Source organism: Acartia tonsa, chromosome 5, assembly GCF_053477335.1.
Source record: "Acartia tonsa isolate MP-2025a chromosome 5, ASM5347733v1, whole genome shotgun sequence".
NCBI classification, from domain to species: domain Eukaryota; kingdom Metazoa; phylum Arthropoda; class Copepoda; order Calanoida; family Acartiidae; genus Acartia; species Acartia tonsa.
In genome coordinates, this window is record NC_137264.1 from 51,194,949 (window position 1) to 51,206,741 (window position 11,793).

At 37.5% G+C, this 11,793-nt stretch overlaps 1 protein-coding gene across 1 annotated transcript in view; it reads left to right on the plus strand.

Annotated features, from left to right (window-relative positions):
* LOC145320378 (IQ motif and ubiquitin-like domain-containing protein) overlaps positions 1-11,643 on the plus strand; it is a 44,117-nt gene extending 32,474 nt beyond the window's left edge. The window contains exons 8-16 of the mRNA XM_080162789.1: positions 1,001-1,144; positions 1,904-1,983; positions 2,646-2,710; positions 5,604-5,687; positions 7,072-7,136; positions 7,523-7,600; positions 8,773-8,865; positions 10,181-10,264; positions 11,104-11,643. Coding sequence (XP_080018915.1) covers positions 1,001-1,144; positions 1,904-1,983; positions 2,646-2,710; positions 5,604-5,687; positions 7,072-7,136; positions 7,523-7,600; positions 8,773-8,865; positions 10,181-10,264; positions 11,104-11,209 — 799 coding nt within the window. The 3' untranslated portion in view covers positions 11,210-11,643. The remainder of the gene's footprint in view (positions 1-1,000; positions 1,145-1,903; positions 1,984-2,645; positions 2,711-5,603; positions 5,688-7,071; positions 7,137-7,522; positions 7,601-8,772; positions 8,866-10,180; positions 10,265-11,103) is intronic.
* Positions 11,644-11,793: the final 150 nt, after the last annotated feature.

An 11,793-nucleotide genomic window follows, 5' to 3' on the forward strand; every position in this document is an offset into this window, starting at 1 on the left:
TACATTTTAATTGGCCAATGATAGGCCAGTATAAAATCATTATAAACAGTTTCTGTAATTTTTTATTTAAACTTCAAATTTTAAACTTAACCTATGTTATATATCAACAAATTTAATTTTTGTGAAATTTTTAGTTTTAGGTCTTATGAACAATAGATATTCTTGATCAAACATAAAATACATATCAAATTTTTGTCCACTAGCTCTATAAAGAGCTGGGAAAACAAATACGACGTTAAACATCCCCCCCCCCCTCCTCATCTACTCACGATTAAGTTCTAAAAAGAGGTTCGACAGTATATGGTTAAGTATTAATTTTAATATTGTAGAGAATTTTAAGCTCTACTTATAAAACTAGCTTGTAAAAGGTACTTTATAAAATGAAAACTTAAAAAGGTTCTTATTCAATGTGGGAAGCCTTACCCATATGGGGCACGTGTAACTGTGGTAAGCCGAAGCGTTTCAGCTCACCGGTTGCGAGTTCGAATCCAACGAGCCCCTAGCCTTGAAGTATTCTACCAAAACAAACTAGCAGGATTTACTCATACAGAAATTATATTTAACTGAATACATTTACAATGGGTGGTTACTATATATATACAAAATAGATTATAACAATAAGTTAGGTTTGAAGGGGGTGTGGGAGACAAGGGCGTAGCCCGCGGCGGTAGACATCTGTGGGGTAAGCTGTAGTAAAAGGGAAGGCACCATCTCCCGGTTGTATAGTTGCCTGAGGGGCGCGGGGTTGCTAAGTGTCCGTGCCCCTCCCCTATTTAGCCAGTCCAATCTGACCGCTGCGCGACGGGGTCATCTGCGGTCATGAGGTGAATGGTGATATAATAGGATTAGTGCAGAAGGCTTGACTTGATAAGCCACTGCGTAGCAACTCTGTAAACTACCCGTCCGTCTGCTGCCGTATTACCACAAACCATAACTTAAACCAAAAGTTAGTTTGTGTTCTTTGTCTTGATTTGAGTGAAATGGTCATGCATTGTTTTAGAAGCCTAGCACGAAGAGAGGTGGACTTCCTGAACCGCGGGATGACCGGAAACTTCCTGGATGGACTGCGGACCCGGATCCTGAACCTTTACCTGCAGTACATAAGGACTCCAGCTTTTAACCCGGAGTGCAAACGTTTTGTCAGGTAGAAACACATAGTTGTGAAGCGCTAGAAAGTGTCATGTGTGACGTCATAAAAATACGTTTAAAAAGAAGGGATGAGAGAAGAAGTGGAAAGGAAACCCCAAAAAAGAGATGCATTTAGAAGTATGTTTATGACGTCACACATGACACTTTCATGCTCTTCCAAAGCAATGTAACCAAATTGATCAAATATGAAATACTGATTAAAATAAGACATAAATAGGTATTTAGAATTTTCCTATCGATTTTAAACTTTGCATGATGAGTTGATTACTAATTATAAAGCGTAAAAAATGTGTAATCTCTAAATAATCACTAATGGCACCCCAGTATACACTTTAATATTTTTGTATAGGTGCAATAAAAAGCTTCTTTATCTAGAACTAGCGGCTACGCCTCTAGGGGCACTTAAGGAGGGGGGAGTCTAATTTGATAACTCAATTTCTTATTTTAGATTTTTTTTTAAAAAGTAAAAAAAAAATTTTTGGTTGGCACCTCCCCACCCCCCCTCATTTTTAATTATAGTTAAAAAAAATTTTAACATTTTTTGTTGGGGGGGGGGGGTGTTTTACATTTATTTTTTTGGGGGGGGGGGTTGGGGGTGTCCCACCCACCAAGAAAATAGTTATAAACCTTAACGGGACCTATGAGAAGCTACCCTGTTATTGGGAGAACCTGATCGATTCAGCAATTAGCAAGATCCTTCGGTACAAACATACGGATAAACACACAGACAAATATCCTGTTACTTTATTATAAGGATACAGGCGCCTGATCTCGGCAACACCAAGCCCATCAAGAAATCTCGGGACTTCAAGAATGATATCGAGTATTGTCAAGGTGTCCATTCACTTTCGCAAATTCATCACATTAAAGGGAATCACAAACAAGATGAGGGTTCCTAATCAAATTTTCTAATGTAAGACTTGGAAAAGCTTTTAGTCAAGTATTCCAATCTAGTTAAGTAAGGTTTTTAAAAAGAAAGCAGGTAGAGAATTCTAAGTCATTTTATCCAGGGAGGGAGGGGAGATTGGGCTGTTTTTTTTACATTAGTCCGCAAATTTTTATTACAACAGCACAAAACATTCCCTTACTTTTATCATTCATGTCAAATTACCACTTTTATCTATATGCAGTTTTTTATTCTCAAATTATCAAAAAAGTTAATATAACTGTCCCTTTACTTAACTCTCATCATATTTGCGCCTTCATACATAGCATTAAACCATTCCAGGGCTTAAATTAAAAAAATTAAATAGGTTAAAGTTGACCCTCCAGTTTCAATTTTAGTTTTAAAAACTACAACAAAAAAGTTTGGTTAAGTTTTTTTATCAAATGGGATAGTTGTCAAATTTCCCTGTGTATATAAGAAGCTTATAAAGGAGTATATAAAGGAGAACCATTACGGTTAGTGAGATCCTTTATGTTACTTTTTTACAAAAATAAAACCTGATAAAATGCAGATGTGATTGATATTTGGTGAAGTGAATGCTTTTGTTAAGCATGCAACAAGTTCCTGGCCAAGGCAGCATTCAACATTTCTGCTGGAAGTGGCAGCATGTCACAGGTAAGAATTCTGCAGGCAGTGATAGCATGTCACAGGTAAGAATACTGCTAGCAGTGGTAGCATGTCACAGGTATGAATACTGCTGGTAGTGGTAGCATGTCACTGGTATGAATACTATACTGCTAGCAGTGGTAGCATGTCACAGGTAACAATACTGCTGGTAGTGGTAGCATGTCACAGGTAAGAATACTGCTGGTAGTTGTAGCATGTCACAGGTATAAATACTGCTGGTAGTTGTAGCATGTCACAGTTATAAATACTGCTGGTAGTGGTAGCATTTCACAGGTATGAATACTGCTGGTAGTGATAAAATGTCACAGGTATGAATACTGCTGGTAGTTGTAGCATGTCACAGGTAAGAATACTGCTGGTAGTTGTAGCATGTCACAGGTAAGAATACTGCTGGTAGTGATAGCACGCACAGGTAAGAATACTGCTGGTAATAGTAGCATGTCACAGGTATGAATACTGCTGGTAGTTGTAGCATGTCACAGGTATAAATACTGCTGGTAGTTGTAGCATGTCACAGGTAAGAATACTGCTGGTAGTGATAGCACGCACAGGTAAGAATACTGCTGGTAATAGTAGCATGTCACAGGTATGAATACTGCTGGTAGTTGTAGCATGTCACAGGTAAGAATACTGCTGGTAGTTGTAGCATGTCACAGGTATAAATACTGCTGTTAGTTGTAGCATGTCCCAGATAAGAATACTGCTGGTAGTGATAGCATGTCACAGGTAAGAATACTGCTGGTAGTTGTAGCATGTCACAGGTAAGAATACTTCTGGTAGTTGTAGCATGTCACAGGTATGAATACTGCTGGTAGTGGTAGCATGTCACAGGTAAGAATACGGCTGGTAGTTGTAGCATGTCACAGGTAAAAATACTGCTGGTAGTTGTAGCATGTCACAGGTAAGAATACTGCTGGTAGTGATAGCACGCACAGGTAAGAATACTGCTGGTAATAGTAGCATGTCACAGGTATGAATACTGCTGGTAGTTGTAGCATGTCACAGGTATAAATACTGCTGGTAGTGGTAGCATTTCACAGGTATGAATACTGCTGGTAGTGATAGCATGTCACAGGTATGAATACTGCTGGTAGTTGTAGCATGTCACAGGTAAGAATACTGCTGGTAGTTGTAGCATGTCACAGGTAAGAATACTGCTGGTAGTGATAGCACGCACAGGTAAGAATACTGCTGGTAATAGTAGCATGTCACAGGTATGAATACTGCTGGTAGTTGTAGCATGTCACAGGTATAAATACTGCTGGTAGTTGTAGCATGTCACAGGTATAAATACTGCTGGTAGTGGTAGCATTTCACAGGTATGAATACTGCTGGTAGTGATAAAATGTCACAGGTATGAATACTGCTGGTAGTTGTAGCATGTCACAGGTAAGAATACTGCTGGTAGTTGTAGCATGTCACAGGTAAGAATACTGCTGGTAGTGATAGCACGCACAGGTAAGAATACTGCTGGTAATAGTAGCATGTCACAGGTATGAATACTGCTGGTAGTTGTAGCATGTCACAGGTAAGAATACTGCTGGTAGTGATAGCACGCACAGGTAAGAATACTGCTGGTAATAGTAGCATGTCACAGGTATGAATACTGCTGGTAGTTGTAGCATGTCACAGGTAAGAATACTGCTGGTAGTGATAGCACGCACAGGTAAGAATACTGCTGGTAATAGTAGCATGTCACAGGTATGAATACTGCTGGTAGTTGTAGCATGTCACAGGTATAAATACTGCTGGTAGTTGTAGCATGTCACAGGTAAGAATACTGCTGGTAGTGATAGCACGCACAGGTAAGAATACTGCTGGTAATAGTAGCATGTCACAGGTATGAATACTGCTGGTAGTTGTAGCATGTCACAGGTAAGAATACTGCTGGTAGTTGTAGCATGTCACAGGTAAGAATACTGCTGGTAGTTGTAGCATGTCACAGGTATAAATACTGCTGGTAGTAATAGCATTTCACAGGTATGAATACTGCTGGTAGTGATAGCATGTCACAGGTATGAATACTGCTGGTAGTTGTAGCATGTCACAGGTAAGAATACTGCTGGTAGTGATAGCACGCACAGGTAAGAATACTTCTGGTAGTTGTAGCATGTCACAGGTAAGAATAATGTTGGTAGTTGTAGCATGTCACAGGTAAGAATACTGCTGGTAGTGATAGCATGTCACAGGTAGGAATACTGCTGGTAGTGATAGCATGTCACAGGTTGGAATACTGCTGGTAGTTGTAGCATGTCACAGGTTGGAATACTGCTGGTATTGATAGCATGTCACAGGTTGGAATACTGCTGGTAGTGATAGCATGTCACAGGTAGGAATACTGCTGGTAGTGATAGCATGTCACAGGTTGGAATACTGCTGGTAGTTAGAGCATGTCACAGGTAGGAATATCACCATAATGGTAGCTTTTCAGTAAATATATAAAGGGATCTAAAGGAACACAGTAATAGTGTCTGACTGATTATGACGTAACAAAAAAAAATTAGCCAATGAGAGGCCGTTATTGACCAATGGTAAAATTTATAGTGGCCTCTCATACCCCTTCGGTAGATTAGAATTTGCTCTTTAAACGTTTGAACACTCAACTTAATCAACTAAAGTTCCCAAAGTTTCTAAGCCAACGAATAAGAAAACGTTATTATAAACTTTGGGGACTAGTGTAATTAACAGCCCATTGTCCCCTCTTTCTCTGGAATATAGAACTAGACTGGCGGTGGTTTTGGACTGTCCACCCTCCCCATAAAAAAATACGGACGGACCGACCCTAATTATAGAAAAGCTTCGCTTCCTAATTTTGATCGGTTAGACAACAGTTGCCAAATAAAAAAGGTTGGTTGTCTGATGGATGTTACATTATTTTTAGTGCCGATCCTGCAAACAGTTGGACAACGATGCCAGGACCAGATTAGATCTCAGCTTGTACAAACATCTTCTAGATAGTATTAAGGTAATTACAACTTAGAAAAAAACGGTTCTAAATAATATAAAAAACACATGTATATCCTTTTACTAAAGTCACAGGATGTTTGTCTGTGTGTCTGTACCGAAGGATTTCGCTAAGCGCTGAGCCGATCGGGTTCTCCTTAACAGGGTAGATTCTCATACGTCCCGGAAATGTTTTTAACTATTTTTGGGGAGGGTACCACCACCCTCCCAAGAGAAATCACAAAAAATCAAAATCGATTTTAGAAAGACAGTTCAACGCAAAAATAACGTCTAACGCAACGACATATTTTAAATATAAAAAAAACATTTAATGTTCCACTAGAAGCCTCTAGGGGCGTAGCCGCTATTGTATAATATAGCATAGTTTTACAGTAATTGCTCAAAGGAAAATCAAATAAACTCATGTAATTAATCTGTTATTTGTTGGCCGTTAGGAATTATCTTGAAGAATCTGGCAACCTATTTAACATTCCCCCAATCACACCTGCAACTATAACTGAAATTGTTAATAATTATGTTATAGACTTCTTTGCCGTTCTTGCCACCTAAGAATGTAAAACACTTATTCTGTCTGTTCTACAAGTCTTCACTGATTTACCCTTCTTTATTAATTAAAAATGTTTATAGTCAATATTACAAACGCACATCATATTATTTTCCCCTCCAATTCCTTTCCTTTCAATTCCATACTATAATCCCCATCATATATCATTGCGTAAGTTCTTGTTTTAAATAATTATGTTTCATGTTATCTATTATTTTTTTATCATTTTTTTCTCATCTGCAAAGGCTACTTAATATTACCTCGAGAGAGATTATTTAGTCCTTTGACACGAATTTTGAATGTGAATAATATTATCTTTATTATTAAACTGTAAGTAATCATGATCAATTTTATTGTTTGTTTGTGATTATACCATGTTATGTATATATATTTTTTTGTATGTGTCATAAAATAAATATTTCATTTCATTTCATTTCATTTCATTTCAAATCTCAGATTTCTTATTTTACTCTCTGTAGACAACTGTCTATATTACCATACGATAAATTTACACTCTGTCATTGAAACTAAATTTTGTTGTGAAATAATTTATCTAAATTTGTATAATTTGGCTACAAATTAAGTTGCATTTAATCCCTTAAAATTTCCTACTCTACTAGCCTAAAATAGATATAGAAGCTGGATCTTTAAATCATTTTAGTGGTGAGCCAGATCGGGGTGAGCCGAATTTCAGCCAATCACAGCGCGAAATTTTATTAAATGCTGTGCTCTCATTGGTGGAAAGTTGGCTCACCCCGATCTGGCTCACCATAAAAATGATAGAGAAATGTGTAAGACTTAGCCTAAGAACTTTTGTAGGATTTATGTTTTGAAAATTTAGAGAGAAGAAGAGGCAAGACAAAATAAGAATTCTCCTGCTTTTATACTCCAAGAATCTGATATAAGGTAAGAAATCAGGAAGGGTGGGGACAATGGGCTGTTTATTACATTAGTCCCCAAAGTTTTATTATTACGTTTTCTTATTCAATGGATTAACAACTTAGGGTCTTTAATTAATTTTTATTGTTGTGTTCATTAAGTTGAGTGTCCAAACGTTTCGATCACTAATTGTAATCTACAGAAGGGATAATTTTGTGATCATCATTTGGGATGTACATCAATTTATCGGTATTATTCTTTTTCTTCACTTTAGATCCCTGGGTAAAAATAAGGCTAGGCCTATTTAGACTTAATAAATGCATTTATATCTAAAACATTTATCTAATAATAATATTTTTCTATGGCGTCGTTAAAATCCTCAAACAGTAACTTTGACATTTATTAAATCTTAGGTACCTTGTAGAAAATATATGGAACAGTAGATCAATCATAAGTGGAAATAATGATCTTTTTGACCTCAGACTTGCAAGGTGAGCTATCTAGTACTAGTGCCTACGCTCCTAAAAGCCTTTAGGGGCACTTAGTTTAGGGGGGGGGGGCGATCACTCCTACGATTTCTCTTGGATGGGTATTGGTACCCTCTCCCAAACTAGTTATAAACCTGTTCAGGACATAAAAAAACTACACCTAAAGGAGAACCATATTGGTTCAGTGGTTTACAAATAGACAGAAACAGATTCTGTTACTTTTATACTATCTATAAGAAATAGTGCGGCAATATCATAATTATTTTGACAAGCTGCTTTGAGGTCTCAGTAACAGATAATAGTTATTTCTCGCATCGTATTATAAACAGCTTTCCTTGGATATAAAAGGTACCATTGCATTATAAGATTTACACCAGTTTTTATAGTCCCGAGATGCCGAAGTCACGGGCTAAAAAAACTGGTTTCAATCTTATGATTGTACATTTTTATATTCGTAGAAAACTGGATATAATACGATGCTAGACATAATTTTTTCGTATGGATGAGAACAGGGGCGTCCAAGCTTTTTATTTTGGGGGGGGTAAAAAATTTTTAGGGGGGGGGTAATTCGTGTTTGGGGGGGGTAAAATGGCGCGCGAAGCGCGCCGTAAATTTTTTTTACCCCCCCCAAAATTTTTACCCCGGGGGTAAAATTTGCTTGGGGGGGGTAATTACCCCCCCTGAAATCTGTTGGCAGGGGTAAATTTAGTTTACCCCCCCCAAAATTTACCCCCGGGGTAAAATTTTGGGGGGGGGTAATTTAAATTTTATTAAATATATAGTATTAGAAATGCGCGCGAAGCGCGCAAAAATTTTTTTCATTAGAGATTTTTTATTTTGAGGGGGGTTTTTACCCCCCCAAAATTGTTTGGGGGGGGTAAATACCCCCTCCTTAATGGTTGGGGGTGCCTACGGCACCCCCAGGGTAGGGGTAAATTTTGAATGGGGGGGGTAACATGAAAAAAAATTTGGGGGTGCCTACGGCACCCCCAAAATCGTTTGGGGGTGCCAATTGGCCCATTACCCCCCCCCCCTTGGACGCCTATGGATGAGAACCTGTTCTAATCCATCGGATTCGAAATATATTATCAGAGTCTTCAGTATAATATATATTCGTTTTAAAGTCAGTGATGCACTATCTATGGAAATAATTATCCTTGTTTTTCCCCCCAAAGATGGGAATGTGCAAAGCAGTGGACTCCGTGGAATTGTATCCTGCTAACCAGAGAAGAAAATAAAATCCACACACAACTGGGCGGTCTATACAGGTATTATCACTTAATGGTGCCTGTCATAGCTCATTCTTAGAATGTTGGTTAAACCAACTGTTTGTCGAAGATTATATGCACACTGAGAATGGGGCCTGTTGGTGATAATAAGAGGGTGTTAATTGAGATAAATATGATAAAATTTAGGGGAATGAAAGTGTTGTTGATCAATTAATTTATCATTGTCTTATCCTATTATATAAAATAGTAATGTTTATTTGTCTGTAGCTTAAGATTTCAATAACCTCTGATCCGATTGAGTTTTCATTTTCATTGAAGCTTCACCTATATCTAAAGGTGGGTTTAAGCTATCTTATTTTGATGTTTAAGTTTTTTGGTACTTTTTTACATGTAGTAGACTGGAGCACCGAAACCCCCCCCCCCCCGCTTAGTTTTGACAAAAATCAAAAATAAGGGGGGGGGGTAGTTTTTTAATGTCTGGAAAACGGCAAGGAGGAAAAAAGCTCAGCAAGGCAAAGACTTCACCCCCCCCCCTTAATTTTGAAGAAAATCAAAAATAAGGGGGGGGGGGTAGTTTTTTCACTGTACAACACGCCAGAAAGTTGAGTGAGGTAAATCAAGAAAATCCAGTATACCAGAGGGGAAACCTTATTACAGGGACATTCATGTTTTGGGGCATAATTTCCTTATTTATTGACTGATTTTAGTAATTGATGTATCCCTTTTTTTGCGCAAAATTAAAACCTTTTACTGGCCCCCCTCCTCCTTATTTTCATTTTCTGTTCAGGGATACATCAATTACTAAAATCAGTCAATAAATAAGGAAATTATGCCCCAAAACATGAATATCCCTGTAATAAGGTTTCCCCTCTGGTATACTGGATTTACTTGATTTACCTCACTCAACGTTCTGGCGTGTTGTACAGTGAAAAAACTACCCCCCTCTTATTTTTGATTTTCTTCAAAATTAAGGGGGGGGGGGGGTTAAAAACTACCCCCCCCTTATTTTTGATTTTTGTCAAAACTAAGCGGGGGGTTTAAAAAACTACCCCCCCCTTATTTTTGATTTTTGTCAAAACTAAGCGGGGGGGGGGGGGTTTCGGTGCTCCGGTCTTCACATGTAAGCAAGCACCAGTTTTTTTTATATGATTTTAGGCTGTTATGTTAAAAACGCATAGCATTTAGAATATTAACCCTCACACACACATTACGTTCTCCTAATATTAAAATTGGAGGGTGGGGGGGAAGGGGGGGGGAGATATTTTCTCAACACCCCTATAGGGCGAATCATCCTAATTCCTAAAGTGAAAAAACATCAGTTGGCCTCTTTATAAATAAAGAAGTTTTATTTTAGTGCCTATCCAACAAAAGACGACCTGATCAAAGCCTATGGACCTTTGTTGATGGAAGCTATAATATCAAAACATACAGTTGCCAGGTATAGCTAAAAATAGAGTAGTTTATTCGGGTATAGTCCCTTTCGTGGCAACGCCCCTTAAGGGGCGATTCGTCGTATTTTTAAAGTAGCTTTTCTCCTATTTTTAGCCCCTGCGGGGCTAATTGCCTAACCTAACCTAAAATAACATATAAAAAGCTACTGTGAAAATACGACATATCGCCCCCTAAGAGGCGTTGCCATGAAAGGGACTATACCCGTTTATTCTAAAGATGACCAGGTCAAAGTTTTTGGAACCTCATATGGTATGTTTAAATAGGATAAGGTTTTCTAAACCTAACCTGGTCAAACTCTATGGACTTTTGTTGATGTAAACTATGTATAATATCTAAACTTACAGTTGCAAAAAATAGAGTAGTCTAAATATAATCAGGTAAAATTCTTTGGGTCCATCTTGTGAAATAGGGTTGTATTATGCTAAAGATGGCCAGATCAAAGTTTATGGGTACCACTTATGAAATAACGGTATCAAAACTTATGGAAAATTGACCTCTATTGATAGAAGAAATATTTAAGCGTTACTACCAACCCTGGATAACTCAAACTTTTTCTTGAGAAAATCACATTTACCTTTGTCTGAAAACCGGTCGATAGTTTTGCTACTAAAAATGTATTTTTAGACATAACCAAAGTTTTATAATACCATTTTCTTATTAGTTGGCTTAACAATTTAAAGGACTTTAGTGAAGTTTGTTTGGTTGATTCATTAAGTTGATTGCTCAAACGTTACAACTAATAATCTGAATCTACTGATGGGGTAATTTTGTGTATCATCATTGGCGATGTACATCAATTCATTGTCTAATCTTTTATTTGTTTAGGAGTCATTTTGCGAAGATGTCCTCAATGACCAAATTCTTGGACCAGGAAGAAACTGCCTCGGAACAGACAATCAGATTAAATGGAGTTTCTATAATGCAAAAGTAGTTATATAAAGTTAATTGTCCTCGGTTACGTAAATAACTGGCTTCGCCCCTAGCCTCTAGGGGCTTTGCCCCAAGAGGTTTGATCAACTTAATTTTTCGTATTTTAGATTTAAAAAGAAAAAGTAAAAAAACAATTTATTTTTTTTTTTGGGGGGGGGGTATTTTCATTTTTTTGGGGAAGTTGGGGGTGTCCCACCCCCCAAGAAAATAGCTTAAAACCATCACATGACCAGTAGGTATATTCCCTGAAGAGTAGAGCCCAATCGGTTCAGTGGTTACTGAGATCTTAAGCTTCAGACGGACAGACGGACAGACATCGTTCTACTTTGTATTATAGATATGTGCTTTTGTAATTTTGTAGGCTTTATAATTTTTTTATTTTAATATTAAATTTTAACAATGTATTTGTAAATAATTATAAAAATGAATAGAGAAGTAAGTTTTTTTAGGGACGAAGTTACTCTATACACTTTGTACGTCTGTCAGTCTGTCTGCAATTTGACTAACAAAGCATTTTATGTGACCAAAATACTAAGTTTCAGGTTGAGGTTATCGAGTCAATTTAAGGTTTCAGGTATGATCCTG